The sequence below is a fragment of the Eutrema salsugineum genome, unplaced genomic scaffold (genome assembly GCF_000478725.1).
Source record: "Eutrema salsugineum unplaced genomic scaffold, Eutsalg1_0 scaffold_16, whole genome shotgun sequence".
In the NCBI taxonomy this organism is placed as follows: Eukaryota; Viridiplantae; Streptophyta; class Magnoliopsida; order Brassicales; family Brassicaceae; genus Eutrema; species Eutrema salsugineum.
Window position 1 is genome coordinate 1,181,106 of NW_006256858.1, and position 16,331 is coordinate 1,197,436.

The following is a 16,331-nucleotide window of genomic DNA, read 5'->3' on the forward strand; positions in this document are numbered from 1 at the left end:
GAGACAGATGATCACGTATGTATGACCAAAAATTAAATTACTCCCAAACTATTTTGAAATCTCTCTTATACAGTTAGTGACAACACAAAGAAAAAGATGAAACAAGAATTCTAAGTGTTGTTACTTCAATAGGGTCATGTGTGAAGGAAGCGTACAATCAATTTTGATACGTAAACTTCAAAAAGTGTGGTTTACGTCGTACGAACCTAATGAGCTGCCACGATGACCAGGTATTACCGATGTGGGGTCTGGTCTACGCAGACCGACCATTCACATTTTAGATATTCACCAAAGATCTACCAATAAGTACGTCAAAATTAAATTAAATGTTTGACTAAGAATAAAGAAAATATTTAATAGAGAACATCGGGTCCTAGTCTACTCTGTATGTGGTTATGTCTCTTAAGATTGCACACATGCTAGTTTATAAAGTATGAGACGGAATTGAATATGCTATGTTTACAGCTCGAACTTTTAGTATAATTCTTGAAATATCTAGTCACCAATGTTAGCCTTATTTAGTTCACACATTTTAATGTACTATTAAGAAAATCAAAATCATGAATGTTAAGTATGTTGTTTTTTCGAACCCAAAACCAGTATTTGATAATAGAACATTGTAACTGGTACAAGTCATCGATCTTTAACATAAAAACAAATGTGAAAATGTAAACTTGTGTCAGCCGATCTTGACATTTGTTGATATATTTTTAGATTATGGACCAACCTTTATTTAAAAAAGTAGTTTGCTATTTCGTGAAATTTGTAAGATTTAGCAGTTGTCCATAAGTTCATATGCGTTTCTTCAACCTTTCTTCACTTAAGAAAAAAAAATCTCTCCTGAAATATGTAATCAAGGTCTTAAACTTCCTCACACTAGTCTATTTATTTCTAATTAGAATGCATAGTAATTACATATCAGTACATACATATTAATAAACATTAAAACAAACACTATAATTTCGTTTTTTTCTACGTCTTCACTCAATCTAGGGATCTCTTTAAAAAACTAAACAATTCACTGGTAGAGCCACAGAACACAAATGTATATATATATAGGACATTAATATTATTATTTTCTAGAATGCATAATAATATTACATAGTAACGCTACGTATTTCTAGAAAACGAAAACATGTCACTTATCAATCATTAATCGTACCAAAGCCAATAAACCTTCTTTCTCTAATTCATTCGCTCCATCCATATATTTGACTGAACTCTCCCTCTTCCTTCCTCTCTTTACATCTCTACTACAAAAATTTAGAAGCAGAAACCATAACAATACGCTACACTTTTCCAACGAAAGATACAAATTTATTTCTTGTAGTGTTGGGCTCATCAAGAAAGAGAAGTTTAAGTAATGAAAGAAGAGAACAGCACGGGCGGGACATGCGAGCCGTGCAAGACGTTCGGAGAGAAGTGTAGCCACGTGGTGAAGAAACAGCGAGCCAAGTTTTACATCCTTGGCCGTTGTATCGCCATGTTAGTTTGCGGCCGTGAGCGTGACCGCGACCGCGACCGTGTTTCGATTTAGACTTCTACCTTCTTTTTCTCTCTTCTTGTCTTTCTTCAATTTTCTCTTCTTTTTATTTTGGGGGTTGCCACTTTCATTTTTTGGCTCTAGTATCATGTATCAAACATTTGAACTAGGGTTGATATTTAAGTTATATATACACATGAAAATATGAATTGATGTAATCCATTCGTAGAAATGCTTAATTATTTTTTGATTTATGTCTTTGGTTTGACTTTTGAATGGTAGCTTCTGAATAAGTTTTAGTTGTTCAAGTAATTAATCATTTACACTCTTTTTTCCTAAGCCTTTGGCCCTGGAAAGATCTTCAGTTTACTTGGAATAATGTATACGAAACCATATGGTATTTTAGAACTACTCTGACCATGCATATTGATCCCTCTCAAATGCTCCCTGTCATGATTCATGAATCATATCATATGAATAATAGAAGAGCAAAAAAGCTTGTAGATTGTATTTTTGAATTGATTATAGACAGTATATCTTATGTAAAGAAATTATATTTTGAAAACATCATAGATATTGAGGTCAGAGGTTGAATGTCAGTCAACTTTCTATCAACAGTAGTATATTAGCTTAGATTTTAGATATTATAAAACATAGTAGATGTTTTTGAGAAGAAATTTAATCACATTGAATATGCAATAAGGAAAATAACTTAGTGAAACAATGCCCAAGAAAAGCCAAAAAAAAAGTGAGCGAGAGAAAAAGGCGAAGAAGAGATCGAAAGTAATAATGACAATTATTGACAAGTCTACGGCCTAAGAGACCATGTGACTCGAGGCAAAGCGAGACTATGTATGCTCTATTTTCTTTTCTATTTTATCGGTTTAGGGTTTAGTAAAAAGAAAAGCACAAGAAGAAGAGATTGTTGAATTCAGGATCCGCACCATCCAGGACACAAGTGAAAATAACAGTAACTCCCCATAATAGGACATACGTAGTATTTTTCTTTCCATTTTATACTAATGCCTATGTTTTTTCTTTTATGGATACTTAAACAGAAAAAGTAGTCAAATTTTTTTATGAATTGATTCATCGTAGAAATTATATTCATTAGATTATATAAAATGTAAAGACATAAAGGGTACGATATCAGTGTTTTCAGTTTCATTCGCACGTCCCAAAAATATAGTTATATATAGTACAGCAGATATGGGACCTTGATATATACGTAGAAAATTTTCCAATATGTACAGTTATGTTTTGACCAATGTAGTCCACTGTTATTGTGATTAAAACCAATGTAGTCAATGTAACCACTTACCACTACTTAAGAGAAATACGACCCAAGACTAGCTAGTAAACTATAGTAACAATTAAGATTATGTAACGTAAAAAAAACAAACAAACAAACTAAAACGAATTTAACGTCACGTGCTGCTTTTGCTCCAAGTCTCGAACATTTCCGACACGCCGCGACCGCTGATTAAAACATTTTTAAGTATTAAACTAAGAAAATTAGTGATGGATACATGTCGGATACTCTAGAAACTTAACAACATAACTGATTATTCGAAATTGACCGTATGCTGAATCTTAATATTTATGTCCGATTTGAATATTTGGATCGTGAGTAGTACATATGTAGAAAACCAAATGTAGGTGGAAATTTTAGAGCCGACAATGGGAATCCTCGAGGGAAAAATTATTTTTTCAAATAGCAGGATTAAAAGGTGTCATATACACTCGTGCGGTCCCTCCTCGTTACCATTTTTCATCGTTTTTCAGCTGTTTAATTATCTCTACAGACTCGGAACATTGTTTTCTCAAGCTATTTTTCTTTTTAAAAAACATAATTCCATTATTTAATGATACTGCCAGAGTTGAGAGCGTGACTTTGTTTACTTTTTTGAAAAAAAAAAATATATGAGAATTGATTTGTACAAGTAAAAGTCAGCATCATTGACGAAAGATGCAAGAAAAACATCGATGGACTCATTATTATTGTCCCGATAATATGTAAGGTATACTTGTATGATTGTGAATCGGTGGAGAGTTTGGTTGTTTCCTTTATCTTATTTTTTGGTGATAAAAATTCTATTGTATATATGTCTTCCACTAACTGCGAATCGGTGGAGAGTTTTGTTGTTTTGCTTCTTCTTCTTTTTAACGTTACCACAAAACTAGGGAGAAAAGGGAAGATATCTATGTACGACAGAGCTTTGTTGTCTTGCAAATCATATCCCATTACTACATAATATTTAGGGAATAAATTAAAGATCAAAGATAGTAGTTGATACTACGTATTCGACGTTAAAATGTCTATTATTATATTCAAGGAGAGGTTACATTGGATAAAAAGTCCTAGGATTTTATTTTCTTTTGGTCGAAAAGTCCTAGGCTTTTAGCTACATTGCTTCACCACAGTGGTCAGTGTATATAGTTGCGACTATGTACTACAGTCCTAAGTCTGATCAATATATCATGTTATTTCAAGTAGCTAGGTTAAAGAGAGACAATTTTCGTCTTCAATACACTTAATGGGTAATTGAATGTAGAAAAGTTTCTTATAAACTTTCACAATTTTCACATAAAACAGCTATTAATCTAACACTATTGACATAAATACATGACTACATTTATATTCATAATTTCATATGTTTTATAATGAAAAAGGTATTAGCAACTATATTTTGGTCAATATTTTTTTTAAAAAAAATATAAATGTATAATATGCTAATTGTGATATTTATCAATAATTTTCTTTAAGAAACATACTTCATGTTTATAAACATACTTCATGTTTATAAACATACTTCATGTTTATAAACATACTTCATGTTTATAAACATACTTCATGTTTATAAACATACTTCATGTTTATATATTACAGAAATATGAAAATTGTTCATTACTCCATTTCTATTTGGTTTGTTCAAAATATAATAAGTAGGGTTATGTAGTGTTCGCATGTGTAATGTTTTCTGGATTAGATACCCTGAAGTCTTAACAGAAGTCAAAGAATAATAAAAAGAGAAGATCATTAGATTATAAAAGATAAGAAAGAGATGAGAAGTATTGGACCCATTGGGGATGGAAAGAAGAGAAAACACGTGCACCTCTCTGACAAACGTTGAAACCCAAACACTATTCTCCGTTTCCACTTTCCAGCTTTCTCTAAATACTTTCAATTTAGACAATTTTTCCTTTTTTCTTATTACCTCAGTAGATTATAATTTTTTACACCAGTTATTATCTTATTTATACTCAATACATGTAATTGGAATATTTTTATATTTTGCATCGATTAATTATTTAATTTATTTTTCACTTAAAATTTTCCGTTATTGTTAAATATCTAATTTAATCATGATACAAACTACAAAGGATAGATAAATACATAAAGGTTTATATGCTCTCGTGTGAGTTTCTGAACTAGACCCCCCACGTGGCGTTGTCTGTTTGTAGCAGTCTTTGTAGACTTCCCACGTGCGGGCGTGTGTAGATTCTCCAAGAAAGCGGGCCAACCCCAAGACCGTCTCTTTTGCCTTTGAAACATCTTTCATTGAGAAGTATACATCACATGTTCGAATAAAAAATTACTATTCTAATTTGAAAATTAGTTTTTTTTTGTTTTATGGGTAATAAGAACTCGTTAAACTGCATCAGAATTCTGCCATGTTACCAATCGAAACTGTCATGCGAGCTAATTTGATTCATACAAGTAATTTGTATAACTAGGATATTAAATACTAAATACATATAATATTTGGTACTAGCGAAAGTGCGAAACGTTCATATTTCGTAACAGAGTTGATGATTTGATGGTCGAGATGAAAATACATTTCTCTTACTTAAGTAATCGTATATTTAAGGCCGATTACTTGGCTGAATAAGTGTCATTTTAACGTTTAGATTATTTAGAACAATGGTTCGAAATGACTAATCTTTATCCCGGATATAATTACATATGTAAATATCATTTGTGTTGTTCATTGACTATCCATTTATATTCTACAAAAAACAAAATAGTGATTTACGCTCAAGCCATTGTTCTGAATATTAAGAAAATGTTATAAAATGTTTTCTAAACTGTTATGAAGCTACGTGATATTTATGAATTCTTATAACTAAAAAATTTGGTATATGTGATACAATCTATGAAGAATAACAAAAGAAGTGTCGGGAAATTGCACATTTTATTCCTCATCTATTTGCAATCGACATAAATAATCCCCAATTATCATGATTGTAAAAAAATTCCTCAACTCAACGTTGATTATGCAAAATTAAGACTAATATAGTCAACCGTTAACTGAAAAAACAAAAGACGTTACATTAAATCTCGTTAACTTTTTATGAGTCTAATTTCACAGAGTTAATATAAAGTTGAGGAATTAATTTGCCAAATTAAAAATTAAGGAATTAATCTGTAAAATTATAAAACTTGAGGAATTAAATGAACTAATATTTAAAAATATACACATAACTGTTAAGAAAATTATTACATAGCACTAAAAACTATTGAATGTGCAAAAAATCAAATAAACTATATATAGTTCTGATCTAATAAAAATGGTAGTTCAAGTTGAGAAAAAATGTAGCATTTTGCAAAAAAAAAAATTATGTGGTAACAAACAGGTAAATTCTATTTTTTAAAACAATTTAGTTCTGATCTATTTTCAAAATAATTAATACAAAAGAAAAGAACAAAATTTAGATAACATAAAAAGATAAGAAGAATATTAGAAATTAATTTAACAAACGTATATATTTCTAGTTTTTTTTGTAGCTCTTAGAAGGTACTCATGTGCTACAAACCAGAGTTTTATAATTATAAAACAATATTTTACGATATAATTTTATAGGCAAAAATTATTGATCTAAAATAAAAATGTGACTCACTAGAAATGAAAAAAAAGTAGTTGATCTTAAGTGATGACCTATCCCACATTCTCTACGACTTGAATCTGACTATATAAATCTATAAAAATACAATGGTAAGATCCAAGTAATTTAGGCTTTCATGCATGAACAATAGAGACTCAACTAAGATTACTTTATTAATAACATCAAATACAAAAAAAAAGTTTCTGTAACTGTAAAAACTTATTGGTTAAGTTCTTATATATTTTTATATAATTGTTTTGATTTTTTCTGTTTTCAAATTTAATAGTTTTTAATGTTAAAAGAAAATTAAAATTGTTATGAACAAACAATTTAATAATTTTTTCACATTCAATAGTTCTTAGTGCTACGTAATAATTTTCACCGTTTTTATGAATAAGCTTTAACAATTATGTGTATATTTTTAAATTTCAGTTTATTTAATTTCTCAAGTTTTATAATTTTACAGATTAATTCTTCAACTTTTAATTTGGCAAATTAATTCCTCAACTTTATATTAACTCTACGAAATTAGACTCATAAAAAGTTAGCAAGATTTAATGTAACGTTTTACGTTTTCTCAGTTAACGGTTGACTATATTTAATCTTAATTTTGTGTGGTCAACGTTAAGTTAATGAATTTTTTTGCAATCACGATCATTGAGGATTATTTATGCCAATTGCAAATAGTTGAGGAATAAAATGTGCAATTTCCCAAGAAGTGTCTGCTCATTTTCTCTCAGTTTCCAAAAATAGACTAATTAAAGCTTAACCGTTGTTCTATCTGTAATACAAAGTTCAACAGATTCAACATGAAGGCTTTTAACTTCATATTTGAAATAATTTAAAGAGTCCAAATCTCATTCAATCATATTGAGGAGATTTTTTTTGAGATGGATTCTAGCTAGAGATGAGCACAAATATTCGTTTGCTAAAATGGACCAGGCAGGTCCGACTCTCTTTTCTTTGTTTTTCTTGTTGACAAAATGAAAATGGACCAGTCTGACAAAAACCTAATTCGACGGAAAATCGTGCTCTTCCAACATATTAATCTACGGTTTACCCACGACAATTTTTTTTTTTAACCTCTTCTCCATTTTTTTGTTTAAAAAAAAATATTGGATAAAGAATCGACACAGACCTCGAATGCATACCGGCCCAACTAAATATACAATCATATATGATTATTAGGACTTTAGGAGTAAGAGTATCTACCTTGTAGAATTATTAGGAGCAGAAATTTGCAGGTTGGTAACTCACTTCTTCATGGGATGGATTGGAACTGTGATTTTAGAAGTCCATATTAGGTAAATAATGCTAAGTCCTTTAACATTAGAATCCCATTTCTCTAGCTCACCGAAGAAAAGAACACAAGGAGCAGATTGGCGTGCCTTTTCAAATATCTTTCTCACATTCGCTGCAGTCTCTCCAAACCACATTGTGAGGAGCTCAGAACCTTTGATACTGATGAAGTTGGATTGACACTCGTTCGTGATAGCCTTAGCCAAGAGGGCCTTTCCACAACCAAGAGGACCATAGAAAAGGACTTATTTAGATGGCCAACATAGAAAAGAAAAAGACTCCAACTATTACAAAAACACAATAACCATATTTACTACTGAATCTAAGCCCTTTATTTTGATCAGATAAAAAGGGTGATCAGAAATAAACATTCCATTCCTGGTCTCCTTCCCACGTCAAGGAACCTCAAGAGTAGGTACTTGGGTCAGTCTAGAATAGACACATTCTAAAATTTTATAGCTCAGAGACAAAGATTCAAGTTACAGTACTCGAAGATCTCAAACCATTATTGGATTGAACCTTTTGATTTTGTAACAAGGAATCCATATTTTGGCTGGAATTTATCCTCCAAAGTGAAATGATATATATCTATCCATGTTTTTTATTTGTTTAAATATTTCTATGGTATTACAAGAATCTACCAATTATGTAGCAAGCAAAAGGGTTGCAGACTCATCCAGCAGACTCATCCAGACAAGTGTGGAGAAGCCGGATAACTTTCTGTATCATTTAGTGCGTTTTACAAAAAGGAAATGCAGAATTCATAATTTGAATTTCAGGAGTGAAGCCAAAGACGATCGTGAAGCCTCTCTTCACCAGCTCCAAACATCTCGTCGACTTTTTCGCCGTTTCTGTAAAACTGAAACGTTGGAGTGTAACGGATGTGCCGGGTGGTTTCTGGGCACTCGTCGATATCTGCATAAACAAACTTAAGCCCTTGGAAACTGTTGCTAAGCTCTTGGAACGCAGGGAGAATCTGGCTACAAACTCCACACCTGAAAAGTTTATTCGTTTCAATTTCAAAAACGCTGAAATCTCAAAAAAAACCTTATAAAAAACATTCTCATTGAGGCATTCCATCAAACACTTTGTAAGCATGAAATATGTCTTTTTGTGATAAACAGAGACCAAGCCTTACCACGAAGCTCCGTAATTAATAACAGCCTGAAAATCACAAAACAGAAAAAAAGAACAATCAGATTACGAAGAATCAAAGCTTGGGTCTTAACGTGTGTAATGTATAGCTGGTGCTTGTAATAACCGGAGATTTTGAAGATCTGATGTTGTCAAGAATAGTGACAAGACTTTGGTCGCTTGCTGCGATCTTCAAATTGCCATTACTATTCGATTTGGATTCCAAATCCGGACTTGCTCCCTCCGATTCTTGCTTTCTCATTTTTGTTTTTGTTTTGTTTGGTTGGTTTCGAAATTGGCCAATTTTTGATCCTTTTCGCGAACATAACCTTCTCCTAATCGAACCACAAGTCTACTTACCACTGCCCAAACCCAAACCAATCGATTTGAACCTAAACCGGTTTTAACCAAGCCAATTTCAACATCGACATATCTCGGTGTACTTGTATAGCTTTCGTGAATCTTTATATTATTTTTGGTCTGCATTTCACAGCTTTTCAATGTTTTTAATTAAAGTTAGATGCGTCGAATTTAATCTCTCTTTGGTACCAAAATGAGTTGAGGATTTAAGCTAATAAGATTTCAAGAATTAAATTAAACTTAAGAATGCTACGTTGGCCTACACTTTTGAATGGGTGGAGAGAAGATACAGAAAGATCTGGTTTTATCTTATTATCTCAATCCCATCATTTAAATACTTCATCTTCTTTTTATACCCCCTAAGAAATTGAATTCGCAATTGGATACTTAAATAAATGAATTGATCTTCTAAGATGATGTAATTAAGCCATAACCCTGAAGAAAAAAAAAATATTAAATAAAATTTAAAACGTGATGACGATTTTCTAAAGAAGAGATACTTGGAACCTAATCCAAATCTATAATCTATAACTCAAAGATGACCAAGAAAGAAAAACAATTACCTAACTGATGCATGATGTTATTATCCACTAAACCATTTGTGTTCGTCAGCTTTTCGGACATTTTCCAATTTGGGTAAGCTCATGGCTTTACTATTTAAGCAAAGACAAAGCAAGCTTCCAAGTTCAAATCACATATTTATTAAAGAATTTAGTTAAAAAAGAAAGAAAATGGATTGTAAGAAGGAAGAAACACTCCGTAGAGGTCCATGGCTCGAAGAAGAAGATGAACGGCTAGTGAAGTTCGTTACCCTTTTGGGAGAACGTCGTTGGGATTCTTTAGCAAGTGTTTCCGGTACACTTTTAAACCTTCCTTGTGTCACTTTCCAAAAATAGAAAGTTTACATATGTTTGTGTTTGTTTTGTTCGAACTTAGGCTTGAAGAGGAGTGGTAAAAGTTGCAGGCTAAGGTGGATGAACTATCTGAACCCGAGTCTGAAGCGTGGACCAATGAGCCAAGAAGAAAAAATGATAATCTTTGAGCTCCATGCTCTATGGGGGAACAAGTAAGAGACCAAGCTGAAAAAAAAAACCTAATTAAATCTTGAATCTTTTACTTCAATGATTGTATCAGTTTGAACTAAATATTGTATATCAACAGGTGGTCAAAGATTGCAAGAAGATTACCTGGTAGGACTGATAACGAGATTAAAAACTATTGGAGGACTCATTTTAAAAAGAAAGTGGAATCTCAAAACTATGGTAGATATACTAATTTTAATCGATCTTTCATCCTCGCATATGCTAATTTTATAGCAGCATTAAATAAAAAAATGATGTGTTTTGCTGTAGATAAGATCATTGACTGGAGAGGAAATACAGGAGAAGAATTGTGGCGCAAGTATAAGGAAACTGAGATCACGTGGACAAGGACGACGACTCAAGAACATGGTTTTGATGAAACTGTGAAGGAATCTAAGCAGAGACAAATGGAGAGTGATAAAGAAACCGATGGTGGTATTTGCGAAGGAGAGAGCTTCGGTGTTATGAATTCACCATATGAAAACCGGATTTCTGATTGGATATCAGAAATTTCTACAGACCAAAGTGACGCAAATCTCTTAGAGGACCATAGCAGCAGTAGCAGTGAGAGCAATACTAATATTAACGTTGGTTCTTGGTGGTTTCAAGAGACAAAGGACTTTGAAGAGTTTTCATGTTATCTATGGTCATAATTTTAGTGTTTGTTTCTCGATTATATGATGAAAACGTCTTTAAACTGTTGCTGTTGATATTTCTCTTTCTTGACTGATCATATAATTGGATTATTTTTCTTACTGTTTAACTCTTGGATTAAATGTGGTATAGTGAACAGAATATTTCCAATTTCCAAACTTACTATGCGTCAATTATGTAGAATTTCAACTCAATTTAAGTCTTCTTTCAGCATGAAATTTAAATCGGAAGTTAAAGTTCCAATTAATTATGCAATGTACTGTACTCAGCAAATTTGTTAGTAATCACAGGAAATTTAGAAAAACATGAAGGTAACATAACATATCCATCATACCCAAACAAATAAAAATGTAGCGCTGATGTGTACTGTCAGGTCTTGTTGTGTACAAGAACAAAATCAGGAAGGTCATGCGCCAATAAATGAAAAACTAATAGTTTTTGGGTCAACATTATAACATTATTGGTTGATGCCTTGATGGGCTCAATCTTTAAACTGAATTAAATTAGTTGTTTTGTGTACTTTTGTGCCAAATGATTTGTTAAAAATGTTAAGTATTTTATTTCTTTAGGGAAAAAAGTAGTATTCAGTGTTCAATATAGTAAATTACAATATCCTAAAGTAATATACTTATATAGTTATATAGTATGAAATGTAGATGCATGTATGGAATGCCCTCTTGTAATAAAATTATGAAAAAACAAAAGGAAGAAGATAATATAATCTTATTAGTTATTAGTTATGTAACTAAAGATAGGATACGGCTACAACAACGTCACGGACTCACGTTTACATATATTTACACAATATGACTCACTGACCAAAAAGAAAAGTATAATGTCCAAAAATCTCAGATTAATTGATGATACAGATTGTGTGATTGCTCAGGACAATCATATGTAATTGACAGAGCTGAATTTACCACAATTGTTATATTTTCAAGGAAACATAGACCATAGAGGAGGACTACACAAGAATGAGTTTGGAAACAATCTTTTTCTTGTACCTTGATTAAATAGGTAAACTCATGTTACAACAACCTGAACATATGGGTTGAAGAAGTGAACATGACCAGAGATGATATCAAATTGAGCATGAAAGCTAAAACAAGAACCGAAAAAGATAACCGGTTAGTTGAACCGGTACCAGACATTTCGTCGGTATAGTCATTATAAGAATCTAAACCGCCATTACCATTGGATCCAGTAGTAGTCCACATCCCAAGATTGTTATTCCTGCACCAATCAAAACACCCAAGATTTAGCTATATATTTGACTTTTTAGGCTTAAATAAGCGATGATTATGAAATAGTGGGGGTGAAAAGAAATTAGACAAAAGAAAAAGGATAAAGTTCCTAAAGTTAAAGGCAAAAGTAGTAGAAAACAAAATAATTCAAACAAAAAGAGAGTACATAGACATAAAAATATAATACTACGTTTTTATATGGTGTATTAGTAAAAAGAAGATTCAAAGTGTTTTTATTTTGTTTGTTGCTTAATAATAGTCAGTTTCTTTTGGGTAAGAATGTAGAAAGCAAACCTGCCACCAACGCCGAGAACGCCGGAATGAAAAGTGATTTGGTCGATGAAAGAGGCTGATTTAGGCTCGACGCTATAAGCCTTCTCGTACCTCATTTCAGCACCTTCTCCAGACGCCACGAAGAAGGCTCCGTTCACCAAAATGTCTCCCTCCGATCTCCAGTTCCATCCTTTCCAATCTCCATCTGGAGTTTCTACTCTTTTTGTCACCTACACATTAATATTCCTTTCGCGTGTTCTTAAACATGAATGTTTTACACGTATGAAAATATACTCAAAAATATCAAATCTATTCCCTTTGGTAGTTCATTTACTACTTTTGAAGATTAGATTATTACTAACAATAGTAATTAGATAGGGAAATATTCCAACACATCTACTTAATGAAAAACCAAAGCAATCTTTAGTTGTATCGTGCTAGTTTTCAAATGACCAAAGATGGACTAACCAACAATGTTGAATAATTTGGGTTTAGTTATGTTTACCTCTTTGGCAAACGGGTTGGTTGGGGCGGTATAGCGATTACCCTGGCTATTAATAGTCGGGTTACCACTACCTCCAATCGCATACATTTCCCATTGTGTAAAATCGTTATTAACCACATGGATATATCCACGTCGACACCTTGGCATCCTTTGTATCAATTTCTCTCCAAAGTGATTAAACGCAATAGTTACCTGATAAAAATTACATACATTCATTTTATAATCGAAGAATCTCTAAATAGTGATTAGAACAGGGATTTTATATGGACTAGTGTATGTGACCTGCATGCCACTGTCTGGCTCGTAGTGGTCGCTGTGACCAAGAAGCATGACTTCGTTGTGGTGAGAAAAGAAGTTGTTCGATATTGTGATCCCTGTGGACCCCATCACAGCATCTATCAGACCGTCCTTACATCTTGATAGAGAACAATGGTCGATCCATATGTCCTTTGATCCGAATATGGAGATACCATCACCGTCCGATTTCGTTCTGTACCCGTAGTGCGTTGGACTTGACCGCACGTTAGTATTCCCTAGCGAAAGCGTGCACAAACAGTTTTCAGAACGCTTTTCATGAATAATTAACCAAATTACTGCTAGTAATACATTTCGTTCCAAAGAAAAATTTACTTTTTTACTTTTGTAACCATGCATTTATGAATATTCAATAATTGCTGGGACTTTAAAATACATTTTGTTTGTTTTCTTCTTTTATTTACGTGTGAAAACACCAATGAATGATAAGAAAAATATGTATACCAAAAGGGACCTACTAAAATATTCGGGTCAGGGCAATAATTATCTTTGTAAAGAAAATAGAAGGTACAAAAAAACATTTATTGGGCGTAATAAAAGAGTAAAAATTACCGGATTGGTAACAATGGTGGATATGAATATTGTGAATGATGACATTGGAGACATACTGAAGAGTGATGCAACCACCACCAACGATATGAACATTGGCTCCTCTTCCATCAAGTGTCTTGTAGCTATTGAATATTAGCTCTTGCTTTAGTTTAATCATCATGTTGCTCGGGAACACTATCCACAATGGCTCTACTTGTATCACTCCGTATCTGTCACCACATTTTTGCAGTTCGTTATAAGCATTTTCACATTGTAAACCCGATTCCTTTGACATTGATAAAGATTCCCTAGATTATTCCAATTTTTTGGAGGTCCCAATACACTTGTTTTTATTATAGTTTTTTATTCTTTAAAATTTATTTTTTTTTATTTTTTTTGTTAAAGAGTTGGACCAAATTGATTAGTATTTTTTTTGTTTTCCTATTTTTGGAATTGGTATAAGCTCCCAAATATTTTAGAACTGGTCTTGCATGCGAGGCTCTCTACCTACTTTAGTTATTTAACATGTGAACCGTGGTGGGACACTTCCAAGGGACAATTCTGAAAATATAATCTATGGACGTCAAATGGAAGACTTCAACATTATATTTCCATGTTTTAAAACGGATTAATCGAACATAGAGTCTTTTCAAAGGTTTAAAATATTTTGAGGGTCATTGTAATTAGAGGAAGTTTTGGGGTCTTCGGGAATTTTATTCCGAAAATGGAGGGCTTAACTGTAAATTTCCATGTCTAGAAATATAAACAAGTGGTGTTGAAAAAGTCGTACGTAATAGATTGGTGTGGGGCATGTGATTGAGAGATGACAAAAAAGAGACAGAGAGAGAAAAAAAAGTTATTGTGGATTAGATAAACGGAGCTTAGGCATAATCTTATTTCATATACGATTTTAATTTAATTATGAAAGTGTATAGGGTTAAACCAATGATGACATGTAACGTTCAATTAAAGTACAGTATATAGTGTTGTTAACTAACGACTTTAAAAAATATACGATGAATAGGTTAAAACGAGTATTAAAGATGATATCTTTGTCTTGAACCAATGCAAAACAACACATTTTTGTCTATTTGTCAAGAACAAGACTTTCTTAGATGAAAATCCGGTTTATTCGGTTAACAAAAAAGGTCAGCATTTAGGTACCTGAGAGTTCCCGGTTTAGGATCGACGACATCATCGTCGGAAGAATCAGTGACGAAGTAAAACCGACCGCCTTTACCTCCCAAGGCGTACTGTCCGAACCCGATTCCGCAATCGGCTAGACCTTGTCGGTTATTGGGCCAGTTTGGGTCGCATTTCCAACAGTCGTCGATTGGGTTTCCGGTGAAGCACTGGCTTGAACCGGCTTGGTCCGTCGTGTCCATAACTTGACGTCTTGATATAGAAGCATTTACTCTCCTATCAACAAAATCAAACCGGATAATTACAGTCGGTACGGTTAAACCGGAGATTAAGAAGGGAAAACAGAGATTACAGAGACAGAGCAAACCAAGATTCACAAGAACACAGGAGAATAGCTAGTCAAATGTAAAACCCAGATGGAAAACTACAGTAAAGAAACTGAAGTAAGGGGAAAATTGCAGATCCAAAAGAGGAAATGTAGTATGTGTACCTATGAACATCAAGAGCGACTAGTTCTGGCTCGGGATGTGGTAAGAGAAGAAGAGTTTTGTTGAGCATGGCGAAACTCATGTGTGGAAGGAACAGAGAAAGAGAGAAAATTACAATGCAGCTTCTTTGAAGCATCATTGTGAGAAAACTGATGATTTTAGGGGTTTGGGGATTTTTTTGGATTTAGGGTTTTGCTTAGTTAAAGGTGAGAGAAGAAGAGAGTTGAGTGAGACATGGCTTGCTCTTCTCCTCTGTTAACTGACCAGTGTTCGTGAGAGTGGCTTTTGAGAGTGTGGTTTTGCTTTTGCAATAATGGCTTTCTTGGCTTTTGTATTTTTTATTTTTTTGTATGGTTCTTTTGGAAGAGGAGAGAGAGAGGGTTGTTTTTCCACTGACAGTCTCGAGGATTGAGAATCTGCTTGTCTCGAGGAAACGGTCTACAATTTTTCCTTTGAAGCTCCTTTTTATATGAATTGTAATATCAAACTTAGGTAATTATACTCACACGATATAACAGATTCCATTTAAGTAACAATAGGTAGGTTTTGATATTTGAATCTCTTGTCAGGTATTCAACTTCTATAATAAAAGTGATGTGACGTTATATAAAATTTTCTCACGAGCTATATACAATAGGAATGCTAGTACAATAGGAATGCTAGTGTTAAGGGTTTTTGGTTGTTGGCTAGAAATAGAGTTTTCGGTTCAACCAGTGTCGTAAAGCTTGTTAGCTATTATTCGATAGTCGACGCATGAGATTAAATCAAATTTATTAGTGTATATTATTTTGAGTTGATTAAATGCATTTTACCTATTTGTTGTTAAACACTTTGTGATGTATAAAGGACATTTTATTTTTCTTTACATACGATACTAATAGGAACTCACTATTTTCTGTTTTCGGCCACTAATTAAGTTCAGGCTTGGATCTT

The 16,331-nt window shown here is 32.9% G+C and overlaps 4 protein-coding genes across 4 annotated transcripts; 2 read left to right on the forward strand and 2 right to left on the reverse strand.

Annotated features, from left to right (window-relative positions):
* The first annotated feature begins 1,363 nt into the window (after positions 1-1,363).
* LOC112087715 lies at positions 1,364-1,537 on the forward strand. The gene has a single exon (XM_024157587.1). It carries the CDS (start codon positions 1,364-1,366, stop codon positions 1,535-1,537), a length of 174 nt encoding a protein of 57 aa, XP_024013355.1.
* Positions 1,538-8,238: 6,701 nt separating this feature from the next.
* Positions 8,239-9,106, reverse strand: LOC18021613 (thioredoxin-like 3-3). Its single transcript, XM_006403652.2, has 3 exons — positions 8,931-9,106; positions 8,808-8,833; positions 8,239-8,664 (listed from the first exon to the last, which is right to left on the reverse strand). The coding sequence occupies exons 1-3, from the start codon at positions 9,063-9,065 to the stop codon at positions 8,445-8,447; spliced, it is 381 nt and encodes a 126-aa protein (XP_006403715.1). The 5' UTR covers positions 9,066-9,106; the 3' UTR covers positions 8,239-8,444.
* Positions 9,107-9,894: 788 nt separating this feature from the next.
* On the forward strand, positions 9,895-10,898 carry LOC18021614 (transcription factor MYB27). The gene is made up of 4 exons (XM_024158012.1): positions 9,895-10,018; positions 10,100-10,229; positions 10,325-10,425; positions 10,516-10,898. The coding sequence occupies exons 1-4, from the start codon at positions 9,895-9,897 to the stop codon at positions 10,896-10,898; spliced, it is 738 nt and encodes a 245-aa protein (XP_024013780.1).
* Positions 10,899-11,733: 835 nt separating this feature from the next.
* LOC112087866 (probable pectate lyase 12) lies at positions 11,734-15,789 on the reverse strand. Its single transcript, XM_024157965.1, has 7 exons — positions 15,401-15,789; positions 14,932-15,186; positions 13,789-13,997; positions 13,204-13,454; positions 12,922-13,113; positions 12,438-12,646; positions 11,734-12,132 (listed from the first exon to the last, which is right to left on the reverse strand). Exons 1-7 carry the CDS (start codon positions 15,535-15,537, stop codon positions 11,928-11,930), a joined length of 1,458 nt encoding a protein of 485 aa, XP_024013733.1. The 5' UTR covers positions 15,538-15,789; the 3' UTR covers positions 11,734-11,927.
* Between the last annotated feature and the right edge of the window lie 542 nt (positions 15,790-16,331).

What these genes read in the sequence shown, in the direction of transcription:
- LOC18021613 (XM_006403652.2), bottom strand. Translation starts at nt 9,065, where the DNA reads ATGAGAAAGCAAGAATCGGAGGGAGCAAGTCCGGATTTGGAATCCAAA. An exon ending in TCAGATCTTCAAAATCTCCG is followed by an intron (nt 8,834 to 8,930) that starts GTTATTACAAGC and finishes TGTGATTTTCAG; the next exon opens with GCTGTTATTAATTACGGAGC. An exon ending in ATTAATTACGGAGCTTCGTG is followed by an intron (nt 8,665 to 8,807) that starts GTAAGGCTTGGT and finishes TAAACTTTTCAG; the next exon opens with GTGTGGAGTTTGTAGCCAGA.
- LOC18021614 (XM_024158012.1), top strand. Translation starts at nt 9,895, where the DNA reads ATGGATTGTAAGAAGGAAGAAACACTCCGTAGAGGTCCATGGCTCGAA. An exon ending in TTCTTTAGCAAGTGTTTCCG is followed by an intron (nt 10,019 to 10,099) that starts GTACACTTTTAA and finishes GTTCGAACTTAG; the next exon opens with GCTTGAAGAGGAGTGGTAAA. An exon ending in AGTGGAATCTCAAAACTATG is followed by an intron (nt 10,426 to 10,515) that starts GTAGATATACTA and finishes GTTTTGCTGTAG; the next exon opens with ATAAGATCATTGACTGGAGA.
- LOC112087866 (XM_024157965.1), bottom strand. Translation starts at nt 15,537, where the DNA reads ATGATGCTTCAAAGAAGCTGCATTGTAATTTTCTCTCTTTCTCTGTTC. An exon ending in GTCGCTCTTGATGTTCATAG is followed by an intron (nt 15,187 to 15,400) that starts GTACACATACTA and finishes TTTTGTTGATAG; the next exon opens with GAGAGTAAATGCTTCTATAT. An exon ending in CCACCATTGTTACCAATCCG is followed by an intron (nt 13,455 to 13,788) that starts GTAATTTTTACT and finishes CGCTTTCGCTAG; the next exon opens with GGAATACTAACGTGCGGTCA.
- LOC112087715 (XM_024157587.1), top strand. Translation starts at nt 1,364, where the DNA reads ATGAAAGAAGAGAACAGCACGGGCGGGACATGCGAGCCGTGCAAGACG.